Raw genomic sequence first — 23002 nt, 5'->3', positions numbered from 1 at the left:
CTTGGACTTGATTGTACTTTGATGGACATGGTGGTTATTCCTCTCTGATTGGTACATCCTGGTTCCCATCTCTCCACCATTTTGCAAACCCAAGTAGAGCTTTTTGCCCAAGATTGAAAGCCAGACTTGTATGTTACATTCCCTCCATCAACATAAATTTTACTCAAAGAAGGTAGAACTAGACACCTGGTACCTCAACACATCAGGGAAGTTCTGGATTGCGATCATTAAGGGAAACGATGGTTATTATTTATTACACTGTAATAAAAACACTTTTTTTTTACTTTGTTATGTGGAAAAATGAAGTCATATAATACATACAGATTAGCTTCCCTCCTATCAATGAGCAGGAGCCTTCACTAATTAAACATTTCAACAAAGTATACTGAAGTTCTGCTCATATGAAAATTATTATTTGTTAAATTTGTATGCTACCCTTCAATTGACAGCTGGTTAATCAGCTAAGCGTACTTTAATAAGCTGACATCCTTAAATAACTAATTTCTGTACTTTTAACAGATATTGCCTGCAACAATCTCAGTTTATTAAATTTGAGATGGAATTACAAACTATGGGAATGAAATACATTTTGGCAATCTGAGAAGGGCCTGGGAGCAGAGGCAGGCAGGCATGGAGGAGAAAAAGTCCACAGAAAATGCTCTGCCCAAAGGGCATATGCAGCCTCAAACAGATTACATAGCTCCCTTCCCTCCCTGAAATCACAGGAACTTTGCAGTGGCACTTGTGCATCTGTCATGAATGAGCCAACCCCCAGGGAAGGTTTGCAGCCAGCCCTCAGGGAAGGGTTGCTGTCAATTGAAGGAAGAAGCCAGGAACAGAGAGGGTTAACTGCCATGCAGGGTGAGCATCGTCTCCGCCCCTTGGAATGCAGGCTGATAAGGCAATGGCAGGGAGACAGTCAAAGCTCACTGGAAGCACACACAGGTGGGAAAGAGTTAAGAGACAGCCTCTCAGCGAATGGGGAAGGGGAGGGAGCTGACCCCATCTCTCCAAGGTCTCGGTGAATGGGAGGGCTCCAAGATAGGAAAAGAAGTACAAAATGTAAGTTCAGTTGCTTCTGGTCTCGCTGGAAGCAGTTATCAGAAGGGTCATCATGATTAATGAGAATGGTGACATGTTAGAGCCAATTGGAGAACTCTGTTTTTGCAATAAATCTTCCTTTTTAGTTATCCATGCTTGCTATGTTATCAAGTTGGAAACTGGGACTCCTGACAGCATCCCTCAGCTGTTGGGAGGAAGGCACATGATGATGATTGTCCCTTTGTACCTTCCATCTTCCCCATCACCATCCTGCTCCCCTCAGCCTGCCGCACATCTGAGAGTAAGGCAACTGTGTGCACCGATCAGCTGGGGACTGGGAAGAAGACAAACAAGCGATTTGCTGAGATCCTACCTTGCCCCTCCCCAGTGCCCAGCTGATTGGGCAGCGAGCGCTCCAGTTGGAGAACAGCCTTTACCAAAGGTGTCATGGGCTTTGAAGATGCTCGAACTCAGGATGAAAGGGAGAAATGTGCTAAGAGGAAGGCACGCTTGGCAAACCCTCACCGTGATCAACTCCCACCCGGAATCCAATGTCCCCACTGTGGAAGGACGTGTGGATCCAGAATTGGCCTCCACAGTCACTTACGGACTCACTGTTAAGACCATGTTTATGGAAGACAATCTTACTCAGCTATGAGTGATGGCCAAAGAAGAGGAGCATTGCCGAGTGATATACTCCTCAGCTCTGTCCAGTGCCAAAAAACTGGGCTGCATAGAAGCGTGAGAAGAGATCTCAGCAATCTCTTCATGTCTTCTCCCCACCTAGCTGATGAGCATGCTGAAGCTAGTGTGTGTGTGTTCATAAAACAGTTGCTGGTGGGGTGTTATATGTGTGTGTGTTTGTGTGCATATGTGGCCCCCAACTCACTGCCTCATCCTCATGTGGTCCTCAGGGCCATCAAAGTTGGTCCACCCCTGATTTAAGGTCCCATTACTGCACACAGTGGTACCTCAGGTTAAGAACTTAATTCGTTCTGGAGGTCCATTCTTAACCTGATGCTGTTCTTAACCTGAGGTACCACTTTAGTTAATAGGGCCTCCCGCTACTGCCACGCCACCACCGCAAAATTTCTGTTCTCATCCTGAAGCAAAGTTCTTAACCTGAAGTACTATTTCTGGGTTAGCGGAACCTGTAACCTGAAGCGTCTGTAACCTGAGGTACCACTGTATAGTTTAAATCTCCCCTGCACTAAAACTGCACACCTGATCACCCTGCATACATGATAGCAGGCCTGTACAGATCAAAAGACAATTCAGCCTACATCGCAAATCAGAAAGCAAGAATGCAGGTTTGAGGTTTTCCACAATCAAGCGAGATACCCATTTTACGAAGTATAATAAAATTTTCATTCTCTATTACACCAGAGCCAAAGCACCTTAAAAATGAGACGTCTGCCCAAATTATAGCCTCACAAATGAGAGGCATTATTATGTTGAGGGACAGATTGCAACCAGGCAAAATAATTCAGGGAGGGTCAGAATAGGGCTGGCCTGAGAGAGTCCCAAGGGAGAGATGGAGAGGCCTGGGAGGCCATATTTAGCCCACAGGCTGGATGTTCCCAACCCCTGATGTAAAGGCTCCCCTGGATTTCCCACAACGTAAGGCAAAGGAAGCACAAAACATATTTACATATTTTTTCAGGGTGTTTTTTCAAAGCAAGTACTGTTAAACTAGGGTTTAATGATTAGTGATGGATTAGTAGCTAATAATTATGAATGAGGATGAGGATCATGTCGCTCTTTTGATCCAGTAAAAGTGATTGCCACATCTGCTCTTTGAATAAGGATGCTTGCGATGTCTCTTTCATGGCTGGTGCAGAAGCTGAGAGCTGGAGCCAGAGCGGTAGGTAGCCAATTTTGCTTCAGGCATATGTACCAATCTGACAGTACAGGATCAAGGAGACAGCCAGGGCAGCCAGCTAGGGGGCAAAAGGACAGGTGAGGCAGCATTTAACACACAGGACGCTTCTGGAAGACATGGAACAATGCTGTTGGCCATTTTTACTATCTCGTCACGACGCTAGCATTTCCTGCAAACACATCAGTTGAGAACTGGGTTACAGCAGAAGAAGGTAATAGATTGCATAAAGTTCACATGGAAGTGATACTGTTTATATACACATCTTGCACCTTCTCGCAGAAGAGCCCACGGCAGCAAACTTGTCAGTACTAGAACATAGAATCATAGAATCATAGAATCCTAGAGTTGGAAAAGACCACAAGGGCCATCGAGTCCAACCCCCTGCCAAGCAGGAAACACCATCAGAGCACTCCTGACATATGGTTGTCAAGCCTCTGCTTAAAGACCTCCAAAGAAGGAGACTCCACCACACTCCTTGGCAGCAAATTCCACTGTCGAACAGCTCTTACTGTCAGGAAGTTCTTCCTAATGTTTAGGTGGAATCTTCTTTCTTGTAGTTTGGAACCATTGCTCCGTGTCCACTTCTCTGGAGCAGCAGAAAACAACCTTTCTCCCTCCTCTATGTGACATCCTTTTATATATTTGAACATGGCTATCATATCACCCCTTAACCTCCTCTTCTCCAGGCTAAACATGCCCAGCTCCCTTAGCCATTCCTCATAACGCATCGTTTCCAGGCCTTTGACCATTTTGGTTGCCCTCCTCTGGACACGTTCCAGTTTGTCAGTATCCTTCTTGAACTGTGGTGCCCAGAACTGGACACAGTACTCCAGGTGAAGTCTGACCAGAGCAGAATACAGTGGCACTATTACTTCCCTTGATCTAGATGCTATACTCCTATTGATGCAGCCCAGAATGCATTGGCTTTTTTAGCTGCCGCGTCACACTGTTGGCTCATGTCAAGTTTGTGGTCAACAATACAGTTAAAACTTCTAAAAATACAGTTAAAACTTCTAAAAATAGTTTAAAACTCCTAAAAGCTATCACCTCCTTTCAAACCAATAATTTCAGGGTTGCCATGGACATAACTTTCAACCATCAAATGTCTGGGTAAACAGGAGTGGTTTTAAAGTTCTCCTAAATGTGAGTACAGTGGTACCTTGGTTCTCAAACTTAATCTGTTCCGGAAGTCCGTTCCAAAACCAAAGTGTTCCAAAACCAAGGCGCGCTTTCCCATAGAAAGTAATGCAAAACGGATTAATCCGTTCCAGGCTTTTAAAAACAACTCGTTACTGTCTAACAAGACCATTGATCCATAAAATGAAAGCAATAATCAATGTACTATACTATAAAAGAAATAAGACAGTATTGTAGATGATAAAATTTAAAATTATTATTTTTTCCTTACCTGTACTGATGATAGTCATTGTTTGGATGGGGGGCTTTTATCCATTTCCGCAGTCACACAATCTATCAATCAGTAGCTGAACTGGGTTCCACACAGTCACAAAAACAAATTAACTGAAAAAAGCCTCAAAAACAAAAATGCAAAATAAATAGCAAAAACAAAAGCGCCAAACTTAATCCATTCCAGAAGTCTGTTTGACTTCCGAAATGTTTGAAAATGAAGGTGCAGCTTCTGATTGGTGCAGGTGCCCCAGAAACAATAGCCAACATTTGGGAACGAAGGCGTTTGAGAACCAAGGCATTTGAGAACCAAGGTACCACTGTAGTGAGGAAGACTGATGCACCTCACTAGAGGGCATACTAAAAACAAAGGACCATCACCTAGAAGGCCCTGTCCCAGGTCACTGCCAACTGGGCAACTCCTATTGGCAGCATCACCAATGGGGTCTCATACAATCTACAGTCAGTCCAAGGTGGTTGATATGGGGGGGGGGTACTGAGGTCCCAAACCATTTAGGGCCTTGAATGCTAGCAGTGCAGTAGCTCACTAGCAAGCAGTGTAGTACTCTAGGGGCAAGAGACATATAGTCCCATTGGACTATGTCTGATTTTTATTGAACATTTGTTCCGGTTTCTTTATGGGGTGGTTTTATGCCAACAAGCATCCATCCTGATTTGCTAATGAGATTGTTAAGCATCTTCCCATTAATCATTTGTTCATCCTACCCTTTTCAAGGCATTTCCCTGGCACTTTCCAAAACCACAAAAAGCTATTGTTTTGTTGACTTGTACAACAATGTCTTTTAATCCACTTTAAACTGCACAAACCTAATGTTCTGGTATGCAAAATGCTGACATTCTGGAAGCACCTGCGGTGATCAAGCCATATATGTGTGTGAGCTTACCTCAAGGACCCCAATAGCTAGAGCCACCCCTCCAACAATTTTCCCATTGCGGCTCAGAAACACCTGGAATTCATTCAGGCAGCCCTGGAAGGAGACATAAATACATTATGTGAAATATAATGTCGAGAGTGGATTTCATGCTCTTTATTCAGCTCATAGTGGTGAGGAGGGAATGAAAGTTCCCTCAAAGTATTTGCTTTATATACATTATTTACACAATGGGCTGCACGTGATTGGCTAATTCCAGAATTCTCCTGTAGGCCAATCAGGTTGTGGATTCACTTCTATCTGGAGCCGGATTGGGTGGCTCCTGCCGACCAATCATACTGCTCCATTGTTCTAGGACCAATCAGACTGCTGCATTCTGAATCCTATTGTTCTAGGACCAATCAGACTGCTGCATTTTGGATCCTATTGTTCTAGTACCAATCAGTTTGGATCCTATTCAACTCAGTACATAATATTATGCAAAAGAGGCTGCTTCAGAAATATGCTCACTACCACTAACCCCTAACCCTAACCCTAACCCTAACCCTAAGTAGTTTTTTGATCTTCTGATCTTCTCTATCGACAGAAGAGAACTCCTACTATCATTTCTTACTTTCCAGATTAGTCGTAGTTGACCCAGGAGGTTCTGACTTGCCAGTTGTTTTTCCCTGCCACAAAGACTTATGGGGCTGAGTTTGCTTTACGCTCCTTTTTTTAGGTAGCCCATGGCACACAATAACACAAATGCATGGAGTCTGTGATCTCTGGGAAGCCAAGTTACCTGTTTGTCATGGTCTACTTCGGATTCTTGGCACTCTTTGTTCTCTGAGCAGCAAAAGGAGGGGTATTTCTCAGTGTGTGTTTGATAGAAGTAGGAATTGTTAAAATCAGTGTAGTTGTTGAATCCACAGCATTTCAGCTACAAACAGAGAAACAACCATCTTGTTTTATAGTAGCCGTTTTATATCGCATGCACATTCGAGATTGGGAAGCAGCCATTGAACAAAAAAGAAATGCTTGGGCAGGGACAGCCAATTAGGTGCCCACCCAGATGTGGACTACAAGTCCCATTAAGCCCCTGTCAGCATGGCCAAAGGTCAGGGATGATGGGAGCTGGAGTCGTACAACTCTAAGGAGAGCAGTTGTGCAGAGGAGCTACCTGCTCTGCTGGCTTAAGGCAGGCACCCCCAAACTCGGCCCTCCAGATGTCTTGGGACTACAGTTCCCATCATCCCTGACCACTGGTCCTGTTGGCTAGGGATGATGGGAGCTGTAGTCCCAAAACATCTGGCGGGCCGAGTTTGGGGATGCCTGGCTTAAGGTGTACTCGCGTTACTGCCTTAAAGTGCAATGAAATTGTCCCCCACATCATGTTTCACAGCTCTGCCACCCCCCAGCTCTTCACAAAAGCACAGCTTCAATTTATTTTTGTCTGTGTTCCCATCAGGGGATGCTGTCAGGGCAGGAATGCCTTTATCCATTGCAAAGGTGTGCACACCTTGGCTATTTGAATTAGGAATGACCTAAGGACTCCAATCCTTGTGAAGCTGGCTTGAGAAACAACACATCAAGCTGCAGTATCTTAATCAAAGTACAGTTATACCTCATGTTACGTTTACTTCAAGTTGCGCGTTTTCAGGTTGTGTCCCGCGGCGACCCAGAAATACTGGAGAGTTACTTCTGGGTTTCACCACTCGCGCATGCGCAGACGCACAAAAAGACATCACGCACATGCGCAGAAGCGGCGAATCGCGACCCGCGCATGCGCAGAGGCGGGTTGTGATCTTTTCAGGTTGCGAATGGGCCTCCGGAACAGATCCTGTTCGCAACCAGAGGTACCACTGTACAAGATACATAAACATTTTGGGCAACGTTCTGTGGACATGGCTTCAAAAACCCAGCACTGGAAACACAAGTGAGTGCACAGTAAATGGAGGTGTTGTGAACACAGCCTTAGTGTTGCAGTACAGGAAGCGTCAAGAAAGAATTTCTCTGTAAAAAAAATGTTTTTAAAAAAGCACACGTGTTCATCTTCCTTCAATCACAAAACTGGTTACACCAGCTGTTCGGATGATAGTTGAACTGCCACAAAAACCAGAAGGAGACCAGTTGAGTACTATCTGTTAGGGAGTCATTCATCCAGAAACAGGGAGAAGATTCCAGAACAGTCATATGTAAGTGGGAGTGGTACTCCAGGCATGCGCAGCTTCAGCCGGAAGTGCCAATAAAACAACTTTCGTTTTCGATTTTTGCAGGCAACTGACCAACAGATGCTGTCTGCGAACTGCTGCGTCATGACTACCTATAGATGCTGTCTGTCTGTTTCTTGCTGTTCATTAAAGAGGGGCTGAAACTTAAGTACAGTATGCCGTTACAGCTGTTGCTATAATGATTGTAAATAGTGCTACTGTAATGCGTTTATGAGATGGGACGCAGGTGGCGCTGTGGGTAAAACCTCAGTGCCTAGGACTTGCCGATCACATGGTCGGCGGTTCGAATCCCCGCGGTAGGGTGCGCTCCTGTCATTCGGTCCCAGCGCCTGCCAACCTAGCAGTTCGAAAGCACCCCCGGCTGCAAGTAGATAAATAGGGACCGCTTACCAGCGGGAAGGTAAACGGCGTTCCGTGTGCTGCGCTGGCTCGCCAGATGCAGCTTGTCACACTGGCCACGTGACCCGGAAGTGTCTGCAGACAGCGCTGGCTCCCGGCCTATAGAGTGAGATGTGCGCACATCCCTAGAGTCTGGAAAGACTGGCCCGTACGGGCAGGGGTACCTTTACCTTTACCTTTAATGCGTTTATGACCAGTCAAGCAATAAATCACTTGACTGAATTTTACGGCGTCCACAAAGCTCAAGGCACATTTCAAAACATTTCAAAAAGTATTTGGAGGCTCTTTTAAAACCTCTGTCTTACAACACCAGAAATTAGGATTTATCCTGAGATAGATTGGTGCCCCCAACAACAAACCTCACTCACCTCTTTCATTGTTGTTGCCCAAATGCCTGTGATGTCCTCTTGCTTGCCATAGTCCTCTTTTAAAGTCTTCAGGGCCCAATTTTGCAAGTGCTCAACAAATATATCTGCCTGCAACCAGGAGACAGGTGAATAAGAAAATCATAACTTCCATAAAGAACCATAAAACCAGGACTTCCTTGCACTCATGTTTTATACAATAGGTTAAAACTGTTGCCTGCCCTTCTTCTCTGACACTGGATGAGCTATGGAAGTCATGGAATGTTCACAAACATGCTGAATGCTGTGGATATAATGAAACAGAATGTTGAGGATAAACACAGCTTTAGGAATAGAAAGATCAATTTGGCTGAAGAAAATAGTGCCCAGCCAAGAAGAGTGCTGTAGCAGGAGGGAACACAAATATAGGGTGCACTTGGAGGCTGACAGCTAGGAAACTAAGTGGGGAGGAGGCCCAGAAGAAGAGAGGCTAAAGGACTGGGGAGACAGCAGGAAGTCAGGAACCACAGGAAAAGTTGAGTGGATCATGCACAGAGTTGAGGGACTGACAGCACTCCCAAAAAAGAGGAGACATGGGAAAAGGTTGAACAAGACCTTTCTTGTTCAGGAAGGAGTATTTAATGTTGGCAACAAGTGAGAGACCTTGCTCTGCATTTCATCATTTGCTGTAGCATCATTTGAGCATGGAGCAAAGACGTTTTTGTTTTGGTGCCCACCTTATGGAACTTCAGTCCACAGGAAAATACACTAGACCTTCTAATACCCTCTCCTGGTATGCTCCGCGGAGGACCTTAAGGTCCACAAATAACAACACTTTGGAGGTCCCGAGCTTCAAGGAGGTTAGATTGCTCTTAACTAGGGCCAGGGCCTTTTCAGTACTGGCCCCGACTTGGTTGAACACTCTGTCACAACAGACTAGGGCCCTGCGGGACTTGACATCTTTCCCCAGGGCCTGCAAGACAGAGATGTTCCGCCTGACCTTTGGTTTGGACTCGGTCTGACCCTTATGTTTCCCTCCCCTTATGGTCTTGATTTATCAGCTACTTTAAAATGAGGCTGCATTTTAAATTGCATTTGAACCTGTATTTAAAATTGGGGTTTTTTCTTTTCTTTCCCCCCTCCCCTTTCCCCCCTATTATGTTTTTACAGTAATTTTGTTGGTGTTAGCCGCCCTGAGCCTGGCTCTGGCCAGGGAGGGCGGGGTATAAATTATTATTATTATTATTATTATTATTATTATTATTATTATTATTAAGCTTCTGCTGGCTACTAAGTGCCACTCTTTGTTGCTTATGCTAAGGGAGTGCTAACCCTCCTCCTTTGAGGGGCAGACTTTTGTAATATGGTGTGCTGAGCAAGGATAAAATTTGGCACCCTTCCGCCTCTCCCCTTTCATACTGTGCATGCTTTCGTCCACTATATCATAGTTTTGCACACTCTTGTATGCCCTGTGCGGGGGAACTGCCCCCATCACCCTAAATCTGGTGCTGCCCACCCCCCGGCCTTTTTCAGGAGCTAGTGGGACACTTTAATCCAGAAACAATGTGAGAATTAAGAGGTGGTGTTGTGTTGCCTCCTGCTGGTAAACAACACAGATTCTACTTCTAGTCAGGGATCCTTTTGCCGCTAAAATTCCAATTGCAGAAGCCACAAACTCCAGATGCCAGCACTGACTTACCACAGAAGAGAAAAGGAGCACCACGATAGCACCGGCCACTTCTGCTATGAAGAGAATCAGTATGACCACAAAGAACTAGAAACAGAGGGAAAGGGAGGAGGAATCCACAATCAGCAAAAAAAGAGAAAGCTCATAAATGCCAGGGGAGAGATCACCTGAGGTGGCAAACAGGAGGGTGCTATTCAATGAACTCAGAGGAGACTTGTTGAAATTAATGAATATAATGAAGTTGAGCAAGAACTGTGAATAAAACTTAGTTGAATATTACTCGGAGCTTGGGGGACTCAAAGTGGAACGGCTGCCCATTCTCTTTACCTGAAGACATTCAGGACAGCAGCATATAATGGCCTCCAACTTCAGGTTAGAAAGCCTTTGAAAAGGTTTGTTCTCGTGATGCCTTTCTTCCTCTGATGTAAACCAGGTTTTATGGTAACATCTGTCGTAGCCCAAATATTTCCATTACACTTTCACACTGTTTTTAAAGTCATCAGTGCAATTTGAGGTAATGGGCTGAAATATACTCGGAGTCAAGAGTGGATTTCATGCTCTTTATTCAGCTCATAGTGGTGAGGAATGAAAGTTCCCCCACAATATCTGCTTTATATACATTATTTACACAATGGGCCGCACGTGATTGGCTAATTCCTGGATTCTCCTGTAGGCCAATCAGGTTGCGGATTCACTTCCACCTGGAGCTGGACTGGGTGGCTCCTGCAGACCAGTCATACTGCTGCATTGTTCTAGGACCAATCAGACTGCTGCATTTGGATCCTATTCAACTCAGTACATAACAGGGCAAACCTGGGCTCATCACTACTAACATCTAACCCAGATAATTTAATAGGTTTAAAAGCACCAGTCCCCAGTACAGATCTTAGCAGACCATAGTTTAGTACATAGGTGGGGAACCTGAGGCCTGTGAGCCAAATGCAGCTCTCCAAACTTCTTTTTTTGGCCCTCGGGACTCTACTCAGGATACACCTCCTCTGCCGCACCCCTCACTGGTCCTATTTCACATCGTCAAGTGTCTTTGCCTGACTGCAATGTGTCTTTGAACTCTGTTACTTCTCTGGGTGGAAGATAAAGGGGTGCATTTGAGTGTGTGTAAAACTAGCCAACTATACAAAGGTGAAATTTAGATTAATTGCTGTCACTCTGAAAAAGGTTTCCTACCCATTGTTTAGCATGAGAACAAGCTGTAGTGAAATTTGGCCTTCCACACCCTGTGCCACAAGCACAACAAAGAGATCAGAAGTTTTCCCACAACTGCAGCTAAAATTTTGTTAGCTAAGAATTGGAAATCACAAGAAGTCCCGACAGTGGAGGAATGGCAGATGAAGATGATGGACTTTTCGGAGCTAGCTGACCTGACTGGAAGAGGAGGAGGAGTACCAGGAGGAATGGATGAAATTTAAAGACTATTTAGTATGGGACACGGGTGGCGCTGTGGGTTAAACCACAGAGCCTAGGACTTGCCGATCAGAAGGTCGGCGGTTCGAATCCCCGTGACGGGGTGAGCTCCCGTTGCTCAGTCCTTGTTCCTGCCAACCTAGCAGTTCGAAAGCACGTCAAAGTGCAAGTAGATAAATAGGTACCACTCCAGCGGGAAGGTAAACGGAGTTTCCGTGCACTGCTCTGGTTCGCCAGAAGCGGCTTAGTCATGCTGGTCACATGACCCGGAAAGCTGTACGCCGGCTCCCTTGGCCAATAAAGCAAGATGAGCACTGCAACCCCAGAGTCGGCCACGACTGGACCTAATGGTCAGGGGTCCCTTCACCTTTAGTTAAATATGCTAAGATAGCTTAATTGGAAAAACTTGCAAATTCCAGATAGGCTTAGGAATTAATTATGTAATTTTAGAGAATAATATGTTTAAAGTTAAAATGAAAACAAAGTAAGAGGTTAAGTGATTAAGTTAATTTTATGAGAAAATCGGTTTTGGAAAACTGTTACAATGATATACACTGAAATTCAGCCAGGGGGATTTGAAGAAGTCACTTAACAATGTTACTAAGATTGGATAAAGTACAGTTAAGATGTATGGTTGTTTGTCTGTCTAAAAATTTTGGAAAACCAATTAAAAAAATGAAAAAATAAAAGTTTTCACCACTGAATTTGAAAAAAACATTGTTTAGAATGCCACCCAGCTTCTAAACTATGGTTAATCTTAGCTATGTAGAAACAAGCCAGCTTCAGAATCTTATGGTTTTAAGCTGGCTCGTTTTAAACAAAGATACACTACAATTTGTCTGGGGGAAGAAAAACGTTGCCATTCATTTTCACCAGCTTCCAGGCTCCTGCTTGTGGCCGCGCTGGGAAGGGCTGGGGGCACATAAACCCAAGTCAGCTTGTTCGCGAAATGTTAAACGATGGTTTAGCATAACATCCACAGTTGCCCATTAAGTCATCTATAAATTATGTCTGACCCTTTACCTCTGAAGTTTTAAAACTCTGGTGGTTATATATTATGATCTTTTATAAAGAACTTAGGTTAGAGAGGCCTTTGTACTATTTATGAACATGTTCAGTGAATTCAGAGCTTCAAAGGAAGTAGGTTCACCGCCCACCTCACCAAGGGAGTCTTGTTAAAATTGGCTGAATCTAATTAGTTCAGACCTCCTGGGAGCCAAATGTGGTAGATCCTAAGCTCTTCTTTCAAAAGAGTCTATGTGCACCTACGGAAAGGTCAGATTCCACTCATTCTCAATATAACTGAAAGTTTAAAGGTGGTTCTGAAAGGGGAGCCTTATATCACAAACGAGTCATAAAGACCAGGTTTTTCTGTGACAAGTTCCTTCCACCTTTGCACATTCCTGGTTTTTTTTAGCCATGGATATTAATTGCTATTCCGCTATGCCATCCCTACCAACAAGTGAAGCTTAACAGAATATTCCTGGGCTGTGTTTTTTAGACCCTTCTTTCAATCACTCCTTCCCCAACCTCCAGGAGAATTTCTCTGTTCTGGCCATGCACGCATGCAGGTATTTCTGTACGTGTAAGTGTACAACCTTTTTTTAAAAAAAAAATCCCTGGAAGTTCATAACAGCAACCATTACCAGCTTTGGTTATCATGTTTCACATTGGGCAAAAATCAGGTTTTTGTGGGAGGGCAACATCCATTTCTTTTTTACTTTTACTTTTTAATTCTGATGTTTTATTTGACTGGTGTAATATGAAGCCCCCCCCAAGATGCACTAACACGTTTTCAAATTGGCAGTGTATTTTGGGTTATTTTTACATGTCAGATTTTTACATGTCAGATGTTTACATGTCCCACGGAAGGGAAGGGGGGCTTAAATGTAAAAAATGTATAGGCTGACATTTTTATGATGACCACATCATGTGGACTCCGTGAAAAACATGTGCATTCATGAACAACACTGATTCCACAAAAAATACTTCCACATGAAAGCACTCCAAGATAGCTGAGCATAGCACCATCAACCTTTTGCTACCTTTTACAGTGGTACCTTGGGTTACATACGCTTCAGGTTACAGACACTTCAGGTTACAGACTCCGGTAACCCAGAAATAGTACCTCGGGTTAAGAACTTTGCTTCAGGATGAGAACAGAAATTGTGCTCCGGCAGCACGGTGGCAGCAGGAGGCCCCATTAGCTAAAGTGGTGCTTCAGGTTAAGAACAGTTTCAGGTTAAGAACGGACCTCCGGAACGAATTAAGTACTTAACCCGAGGTACCACTGTAAAACTAAGCCAAACCATGGCTTCACTCCCAGTAGCGTGGCAGCAGTAGGAATGGAGAAGTGAGGCAGCTGCAATTTTCTAACTACACACCTCTGAGCTTAGCCATCATTTGGCTTAGTGTTATGTGCAAGCTGGGTCAATATGTTTGAAAATGAAAATGAAAATCTGAAAGTACATCACATCAGAGGCGGAGCTAGCTGCTCTGGCACCCGGAGCGGCACAAATGCCGGTACCAGAGGTACCACTGTATTCTCCTGTTCAACAACTGCCTGTGCTGGTTGATGGATTTCATCTCTTGCTGTGCATCATATACATTCTTGATTTAAAAGAACTGAGTGGTGATACTGCAGCTCAAAGCCATCCATGCTAAATGCTCTACATGTTACTGACCTGAGAGGAATTTGTGCAGGGAAGCCAGGGAGGACTCCTGCAAAGATCAGGAAGTGCAGGGACCAGTGCTTTTTTCTGGTAGTATGGGACGCAGGTGGCGCTGTGGGTTAAAGCCTCAGCGCCTAGGGCTTGCCGATCGAAAGGTCGGCGGTTCGAATCCCTGCGGCGGGGTGCGCTCCCGCTGCTCGGTCCCAGCGCCTGCCAACCTAGCAGTTCGAAAGCACCCCCGGGTGCAAGTAGATAAATAGGGACCGCTTACCAGTGGGAAGGTAAACGGCGTTTCCGTGTGCGGCTCTGGCTCGCCAGAGCAGCAATGTCACGCTGGCCACGTGACCCGGAAGTGTCTCCGGACAGCGCTGGCCCCTGGCCTCTTAAGTGAGATGGGCGCACAACCCCAGAGTCTGTCAAGACTGGCCCGTATGGGCAGGGGTACCTTTACCTTTACCTTTTATGCAGTACCAGCAAACCCCCCCCCCCCCAAATCAGAGCCTCACATCTCTTTCCCAAAGCCCGCCCGACTTTGGAAAGGAGGCAGGAGGGCTGCAAAATCTCCTGTCAGACATCTCTTGCCACTTTCACAAAGCCTGGGAAGCTTTTGCCCAGCTTAAGGAGGGAAGCGCAATGCTCTGGCAGGGTCTGAGTGCCAGTGGCAGAGGAATATCTCTGGCACCCAGAGCAGCGAACAGGCGGGGGCATGGCTGGTGCGCGTCGTGGGGGCGTGGCGTACATCACGGGGGCGAGTGGCGAGCGGTGTGCGTCGTGGGGGGCGGGCGGGCACGATGGCATCCCCCAGAATGGCACCCGGGGAGGACTGCTCCCCCCGCCCCCACGTTCTTCTGCCAGTGCCAAGAACCTTTCCTTGTGTGGTGCATACCGGCGCCTTTTTTCCCCTGGAAAAAAGCACTGTCAGGGACCTTGTCCAAATGCATCAACCCTTTAGGAGCCCCTAGGCAAGATGGCATATTGGAGCTACTAGCTCAGGGCTCAGAAAACTTTTTCAGCAGGGGGCTGATCCACTGTCCCTCAGACCTTGTGGGGGGCCAGACTATGTTTTGAAGAAAAATATAAATGAACGAATTCCTATGCCCAACAAATAACCCAGAGATGCATTTTAAATAAAAATACATTTTAAATGTAAAAACACCAGGCAGGCCCCACAAATAACCCAGAGATGCATTTTAAATCAAAGGACACATTCTACTCATGTAAAAACACGCTGATTCCCAGACTGTCCGCAGGCCGGATTTAGAAGGCGATTGGGCCGGATCCAGCCCCCGGGCCTTAGTTTGCCTACTCCTGTACTAGCTGCTGCTAACACTCCGAGACACGGCCCAGATGCACAAATTTCAGTCAGAATGTGCAAACGCCCTTGTGTAATCCTGTAGCCAGGCAGAAGTTCCATGACACCCAAGCCTAGCCCTGGGAGACTTTCCTTCCCAATTTTAATTAGGGCACTTACCACAAGCAACAGGCATTTGCTTTCCTTCACAGCCCCCCAGCATCCCGTGAAGCCCATGAGAAGTAGGAAGGTGCCAACGGCAATTAGCAGGTAGCCCACGTTAATCAGCTGCATTAACTGTGGAGCTGCAGCTCCCAGGACCTTCGCAAAGGAACCGCCGTCCACCTTCACCCAGATGCCGATTCCCAGCAAAGCCAGGCCCCCCAGCTGGACAGGCAAGGGAGAGAACAGAGGTAAGAAGATGCCATTTCTCATCTAGGAAGCTGTCATTCTGCAGTGAACTCTGCCATTCCGTTAGCTTTTATACATATAAAGCGGTTTCCAGCTTCCTTAACTCTTAACATCCACTTTTGAGGATGTTAACATGTTAAAACATGTTTCTAATCACATGTTCCTGCCAACCTAGCAGTTCGAAAGCATGTCAAAGTGCAAGTAGATAAATAGGTATCACTCCGGCGGGAAGGTAAATGGCGTTTCCGTGCGCTGCTCTGGTTCGCCAGAAGCAGCTTAGTCATGCTGGCCACATGACCCGGAAGCTGTACGCCGGCTCCCTCGGCCAATAAAGTGAGATGAGCGCCGCAACCCCAGAGTCGGCCACAACTGGACCTAATGGTCAGGGGTCTCTTTACCCTTTACCTAATCACATGTATGCCAGTAAATACAGGGCTTTGGACATCTGCAGGGAAAGTTCTGCAGGTAGGAGAGGGGGCTCAACCATTTTTCCACTGGCCAATTCTCCCAGGCAAATTTCCCTACCTATGTTTCCCACACAGTTTGCCTTTTTCTCTTGGCCTTTGTGTCCAGTTGAGGGGGTGCGGAAGACAATACAATAAGCCTGGGGGTGCATTTGCATTCCTTCCTATCACTATTTCTCCCCAGTGAATGCCCCATTATAAAAGACATATGCAGTTGAATGGAATCGTGTGGTTTTGTCTTTGCAACATTTAAAGGTAAAGGTAAAGGGACCCCTTACCATCAGGTCCAGTCGTGACTGACTCTGGGGTTGCGGCGCTCATCTCGCTTTATTGGCTGAGGGAGCCAGCGTACAGCTTCCGGGTCATGTGGCCAGCATGACTAAGCCGCTTCTGGCGAACCAGAGCAGCACACGGAAACGCCGTTTACCTTCCCGCTGGAGCGATACCTATTTATCTACTTGCACTTTGAGGTGCTTTTGAACTGCTAGGTTGGCAGGAGCTGGGACCAAGCAACGGGAGCTCACCCTGTCACAGGGATTCGAACCGCCGACCTTTTGACCGGCAAGCCCTAGGCTCAGTGGTTTAACCCACAGCGCCACCCGCGTCCCTTTTGCAACATTTAGCTGTGCCCTTAAAAAATCATGGAATGTTTATGAATTTGTTCCACTGCTTGGCCCACCCCGCCGTGCCATCCTGGGCTACCATCCACCTTAAGGTAAAGGTAAAGGGACCCCTGACCATTAGCTCCAGTCGTGACCGACTCTGGGGTTGCGGCGCTCATCTTGCTTTATTGGCCAAGGGAGCCGGCATACAGCTTCTGGGTCATGTGGCCAGCATGACTAAGCCGCTTCCGGAGAACCAGAGCAGTGCACAAAAACGCCGTTTACCTTCCCGCTGGAGTGCTACCTATTTATCTACTTGCACTTTGACGTGCTTTCGAACTGCTAGGTTGGCAGGAGCAGGGACCGAGCAACGGGAGCTCACCCCGTCACGGGGATTCGAACCGCTGACTTTCTGATTGGCAAGTCCTAGGTTCTGTGATTTAACCCACAGCGCCACCCGCATCCCATCCACCTTGCATACTCACCATCCACCTTGCATACTCACAAATATTATGCCGTTGAATACAAACATCATCACCTTCAGAAGGGAGAAGCAAACCATCTTTCTGCACCTGTAGCAGCAGAGATGAAGCCATTGCTTAGCCATTGACCAGTCCTGAGTTTGTCATCTAGGTGAAGAGACCACAGAAGAGCTGACATTTGCACAGGTAAGTAATGCTGGCTTTGGCTAGGTCAGCAGCAACTACTTCTACTGGCTTTGGATAGGAATAGGTTTTGGAAGGTTAACTACTCATTCCACCCCCACCATAGGAGCCAACTCCTAGAAGCTGAGATCCCGCCCCCATAAAATATTTGACTGAGCGGGGGGGGGGGGGGCTAAAGTTGATTGCCATTCAAGTGGCATTGCCATTCAAATGGTGTGCATGAGCTGTGAAATGTGATTGATTGTGCAGGGTTGGGCTTACCTGCCCCCCTATTTTATTCAAGTTAGCACCCCTGACCCCAACCCAACATCTTCCATTGCTTGCTTGCAAATCAAGCAACCATTCTCCATCTTCACCCTCCTACTGCATGAAATTTGGAGCGAGGTGAGAAACAACAGCACTTACTAGTGAGAGTGGGTGTTCCCTCTTCTTGAGCATTTGTTTTCCTTCCTATCTGCTCACTTTGACCCTTTCTTCTCCAGGAGTGCAGTGGGGGAAAGGTTGAGTCCCTAAGCTGCTAAGCTGCCCACCACTAGGTTAGCTGCCCATACATGTGCTTGCTGGGTTAATTGCAGCTTCCTTCTAAGGCAATTCTTTCAGGATGCTGAAAGGGATGAAGCCAAGAGAATAAGCAAATCCCATGCTTAGCCATTGACTACAGTCCTGAGATTGTCACTGCAGTTGTTTCATAGTGAAATCGCAACGGAGTTCCAATCTGCTGCATAGACCTCACCTGATATTTGCCATTGGCATGATGGCCAAGAGAGGATCCAACATTTAATGTTTCTTTTATTTTGCCACGTGGTTACTTAAAATAAAATTTAAAAACCAGCAGGGTGAAGCATCAGCCAGCCCTGTGGTGTTCTGCTCATGAAGAGTTTTCAGAGGCAGCTGCTTAGCTGAGCACCCGCTAGTTGTGAATCTGCAATTTATTTTGAGGGATCCACAGCTTGGCATTTGTAATGCTAATCAGTATTCCAAAGCAATTCTCTGAATCCAATTTGACAATTATAATTAAATCTGAACTTGACACTCAAGTTCAAGGGGAAGCATATGCCTAGGGGCTGAGGGGGTCCCCCATAAAATATTTGAGGGGATTCCCCCCCCCAGTTGATGGGCATTGCCATTCAAATGGTGTGTGTGCACCACATCATGTAATCAATGATGTGGTGCAGGGCTTGCCTAGCCCCCCCCCCCCCATATTTTATTCAAATTGGCACCCTTGCAGGGAAGGACGGATACAGGATAAAGAAAAGTATTAGTGGTGGTGTCAGGGACTCAGCGGGAGCGCAGGGAGGAGAGGAGATGGAAAGCGAGGGGGAGCAATCCGAGGGCAGCGTAGGAGAATATGACAGCAGCCCGATAGATTCCATGAGCCTCTCCAGCGAATCGGAAGATTCACAGAAGGGGGCGCCGATGGGCAGGGCAAGGGGCGACCCAAGGGGGACACCCCAGAAGCAAGGGGCCAGCGGGGACTCCCAGAGCAGCAGTTGGAAATCAGGACCAGCTTCCCCACCAGAGCGTAGTGGGGGGGAGGAGTCCCAGGTGTCAGAGCCCACATATGCACCACCAGCGAGAGAAGATGAGTCAGGGTTGACCACGCCTCCATCGGAGAGCGAGTTAACGGTCAAGAGGAAAGTTGCAGGCTGGGCGCGCGCGCCAAGTTCAAAGGTACAGGCGAGCGGCACAGAAGGTAGCCCGGATAGGGAACCAGGTCCTAAAGCCCGCCGGAAGGAGGGGCAAGAATCGTCAGGGTCAGCGTCAGAGGAGTCCAGGAAGGATGAGACCCTAGCGGGCAGGAGGGCCCAGAGGAGAAAGGAACTTAGGAAGAGGTGGAGCAAAGCGAGAGTCTTAAACTGGTGTGGAAGGGGAGGAGACTCAGACGGGACTTCGCCGGTCTAAGGTCGAGACGTAGAGCTGCACGCTGCGGCTTTAAAATGGAAACTGAATTGCAATAAAGACTTTTGTACATAACTACAGCCTAGCGTTGGTCCTCTGTGAGCTGGGACCTGGAGGCAGCTCTGACAGGTGGCAAAATTGAATATTGCTAGCAGTTAGAAATAGAAGGAGTGTCTCCACCCCCATCATTCTGCCCGGACATTGAGGTCCAGCGCCGATGGCCTTCTGGTGGTTCCCTCACTGCGAAAAGCCAAGTTACAGGGAACCAGGCAGAGGGCCTCCTCAGTAGTGGCACCCGCCCTGTGGAACACCCTCCCACCAGATGTCAAAGAGAAAAATAACTACCAGACTTTTAGAAGACCTCTGAAGGCAGCCCTGTTTAGGGAAGCTTTTAGTGTTTAATAGATTATTGTATTTTAATATTATGTTGAAAGCCACCCAGAGTGGCTGGGGAAACCCAGCCAGATGGGCGGGGTATAAATAATAACTTATTATTATTATTATTATTATTATTATTATTATTATTATTAAATCACTCAGCAAAAGGGGTTGCAACCACATCATCCACTGAGCAAAGACACAAGCGGCAGGAAAGGCCCTTGATGGGAATGAACATGGGAACAAACCTTCCACACCAGCAAGCAATGCTGTTTGGGGACACACACACACACACACTGCTGAGTCTCCAGTATCACAATGTTGTGACTACAACTAAGACGCATAGCACGTCGGGCTGACCCAATCTTGATGAGTTATGTTTTCGTCTGCAAAGTTGGTAGCAGAGGACAGATGTGCCCAGTTACCAATCAGACAGGATTTCAGCCACTCTGTGGTGGGAACTAGAAAGTTGGCTATGCGGGTGGTGCTGTGGTCTAAACCACTGAAGAAGAAGAAGAAGAAGAAGAAGAAGAAGAAGAAGAAGAAGAGGAGGAGGAGGAGGAGTTTGGATTTGATATCCCGCCTTTCACTCCCCTTCAGGAGTCTCAAAGTGGCTAACGTTCTCCTTTCCCTTCCTCCCCCACAACAAACACTCTGTGAGGTGAGTGGGGCTGAGAGACTTCAAAGAAGTGTGACTGGCCCAAGGTCACCCAGCAGCTGTATGTGGAGGAGCGGAGACGCGAACCCGGTTCCTCAGATTACGAGACTACCGCTCTTAACCACTACACCACACTGAGCCTCTTGGGCTTGCCGATCAGAAGGTTGGTGGTTCAAATCCCCACGATGGGGTAAACTCCTGTTGCTCTGTCCCAGCTCCTGCCAACGTAGCAGTTTGAAAGCATGTCTGGTTCCGTTGCACCAGAAGCAGTTTAGTCATGCTGGCCACATGACCCGGAAAGCTGTCTGTGGGCAAACGCCAGCTCCCTCAGCCTGAAAGTGAGATGAGCGCCGCAACCCCATAGTCGCCTTTGACAGAATGTAATCATCTAGGGGCCATTTACTTTTTTTTACTTTTTGTCACTGAAAAGTTGGTCAAGTGACATCACTGCTATAGCCACTCCCCAGTAAGTTTGTCAAGGCCTCCCTTTTCCTTTTGACCATGTCTTGCCACACCTGTATTCATTTGGTATCCCTTCCCTGGGATTTCCAACCTGCTACAAACCATTTCAGAGCCAGGGACGTTATACCAAGTGCCTGTGTAGCTGTCTGCACACATCAGATTAGTTATCACGTATTGACCTCCTACATACTTAAAGGTAAAGGTAAAGGGACCCCTGACCATTAGGTCCAGTCCTGACTGACTCTGGGGTTGCGGCACTTATCTCGCTTTATTGGCCGAGGGAGCCAGCGTACAGCTTCCAGGTTATGTGGCCAGCATGACTAAGCCACTTCTGGTGAACCAGAGCAGTGCAAAGAAACGCTGTTTACCTTCCCACCGGAGCGGTACCTATTTATCTACTTGCACTTTGACGTGCTTTTGAATTGCTAGGTTGGCAGGAGCTGGAACCGAGCAATGGGAGCTCACCCCGTTGCGGGGATTCGAACCGCCGTCCTTCTGATCGGCAAGCCCTAGGCTCTGTGGTTTAACCCACAGCGCCACCCGCGTCCCCTCCTACATGCTTATTGCACAGCAACTCTGAAAGCAAGGCAAACAGCTAAGTTCTAGCCCTCACATGTGTCAAGCTCCCCATATCTTCCTCGGAAGATTTCTGAATGGTAATACTACTACTACTACTACTACTAATAATGTATTATTTATACCCCGTCCATCTGGCTGGGCCTCCCCAGCCACTCTGGACGGCTTCCATAGAAACCAAATATACACTAAAATATCACACGTTAAAACTTCCCTGAACAGGGCTGCCTTAATAGATGTCTTCTGAATGTCAGGTAGTTGTTTATCGCTTTGACATCTGCTGGAAGGGTGGAGGACTTCCAGGTTGGCGCCATCGGCGAATGGTGGAGTTCCTCCGACCGGAGGAACAGGCTCCGTGGAATTTGGGTCTTCCCACCGCGGCGAGGATGGGGACCTGCTAGAAACCTCAGGCGGAGAAGCCTGGGGACGTGGGGTTCAGCAGAGCACCAAGAGCGCCTCCCCTACTCACGAGGAAACCCCTTTTCGGGGCTCCGGAGCAAAGTGGGGTGAGCAGTGCGGTGCAGCGTACCAATTGCTATTTCCACGGAGGGAAGCTGCATAGCCATCGTCGGAGAGCGCTGACTTTTTCCTGATTGACATTTGGACTCTAAACAAGTACCCGTGAGTAAAAACAGAGGATTTGACCAAGGGAAAATTCTTTCTGAATTAGGCACGAAGCGGGAAGGTCTAAACAGGAAGTCTGCCTCCCGCTTTTTTGTAAACAGACTGAAGCAAAGATCGTACAAACTAAATAGCCTTGAATTTGAATTTAAGATTGAAATTTCCTGCACCTATGACCATCAAAACCCCCTTGACAGCAGGAGGAAAGGGGGTAAAAGAATTTTGATTACCTAAGCCTGCAGAGAGAAAGTTAAGGAATATAAATTCCCATTGCCCCTAACCTGGGGACGGGACGTCAGGACAGATTCTTTGAAGAAAACGGATTTGGACAGATAGAAATAAAAGAGAAACAAATTGACTTTAATGTTGCCCTCTGCTTTTGCTTTTTGTAAGGAAACAAAGTACTAGAAAATTGAAAGTGAATTCTCCTTTGTTTGCTACATTTTAAAGATGGAGGTTAAACAGAAGCTGTGCCCTCTAGAGGGAGTTTGTTAGTTTCTTTGTTGTAGTTCACAAAGAGACATAACAGCTGTGAGAATCAGCGTGAGACCAGATACTTGACCTTGACTAGAAATGAGCGGGAAGGAGATTTTACTTTCTGCCCTTGGCAAAGTGGATGCTATGCTACAGCAGCTGCAGGAGGACATGAACTTGGTGGATGAAAAACTGGATGTCATGGCTGCTGTAGCTAGGAAGTATGAGTTGACAGGAGAAGAAGAGAGAGAAACTCTACAACAACCAATTCAGGAAACTGACTTAAGGCAAATCCAAGGGCAGTGGAAGATGGAAGAGATTGTTATTATACCCCAAAAGTTACAAAATGAGAGATCTAACATCATTGAACTTAAAGGGTGTCTGCAAACTTTTGAAGTTAAGGAAATTCCTAACTCTAGTCGGACTGTGAAACAAGAGGACAAGTATTTTTGGAGCAACTTTTGTTTGGATTACAAAATCAGCAATGGGGAGTGGAACTGGGGGGAATGGAACAACCTGACAAATGAAAATGGAGACTATGACT

General features: G+C 46.7%; 1 protein-coding gene across 4 annotated transcripts in view; it reads right to left on the bottom strand.

Moving 5' to 3' along the window:
* Positions 1–2711: 2711 nt before the first annotated feature.
* Positions 2712–23002, bottom strand: part of TSPAN16 (tetraspanin 16) — a 42397-nt gene continuing 22106 nt past the window's right edge. For 2 of the 4 annotated variants that reach the window (XM_079959793.1, XM_079959792.1), the window contains 7 exons: positions 17231–17297; positions 15429–15635; positions 9876–9950; positions 8201–8308; positions 6005–6142; positions 5236–5319; positions 2712–2981 (listed from right to left, as the gene is read on the bottom strand). In XM_079959793.1, the coding sequence (XP_079815919.1) occupies positions 2925–2981; positions 5236–5319; positions 6005–6142; positions 8201–8308; positions 9876–9950; positions 15429–15635; positions 17231–17287 (726 nt within the window). In that variant the 5' untranslated portion in view covers positions 17288–17297 and the 3' untranslated portion in view covers positions 2712–2924. Of the gene's footprint in view, positions 2982–5235; positions 5320–6004; positions 6143–8200; positions 8309–9875; positions 9951–15428; positions 15636–17230; positions 17355–23002 lie in introns of all 4 variants that reach the window. The other 2 variants (XM_079959790.1, XM_079959791.1) reach the window with 1 other exon arrangement.

The sequence above is a fragment of the Podarcis cretensis genome, assembly GCF_951804945.1.
Source record: "Podarcis cretensis genome assembly, chromosome: 17".
NCBI lineage: Eukaryota > Metazoa > Chordata > Lepidosauria > Squamata > Lacertidae > Podarcis > Podarcis cretensis.
The sequence above is the reverse complement of the archived record's forward strand: the minus strand, read 5'-3'. Positions and strand labels throughout refer to the sequence as shown.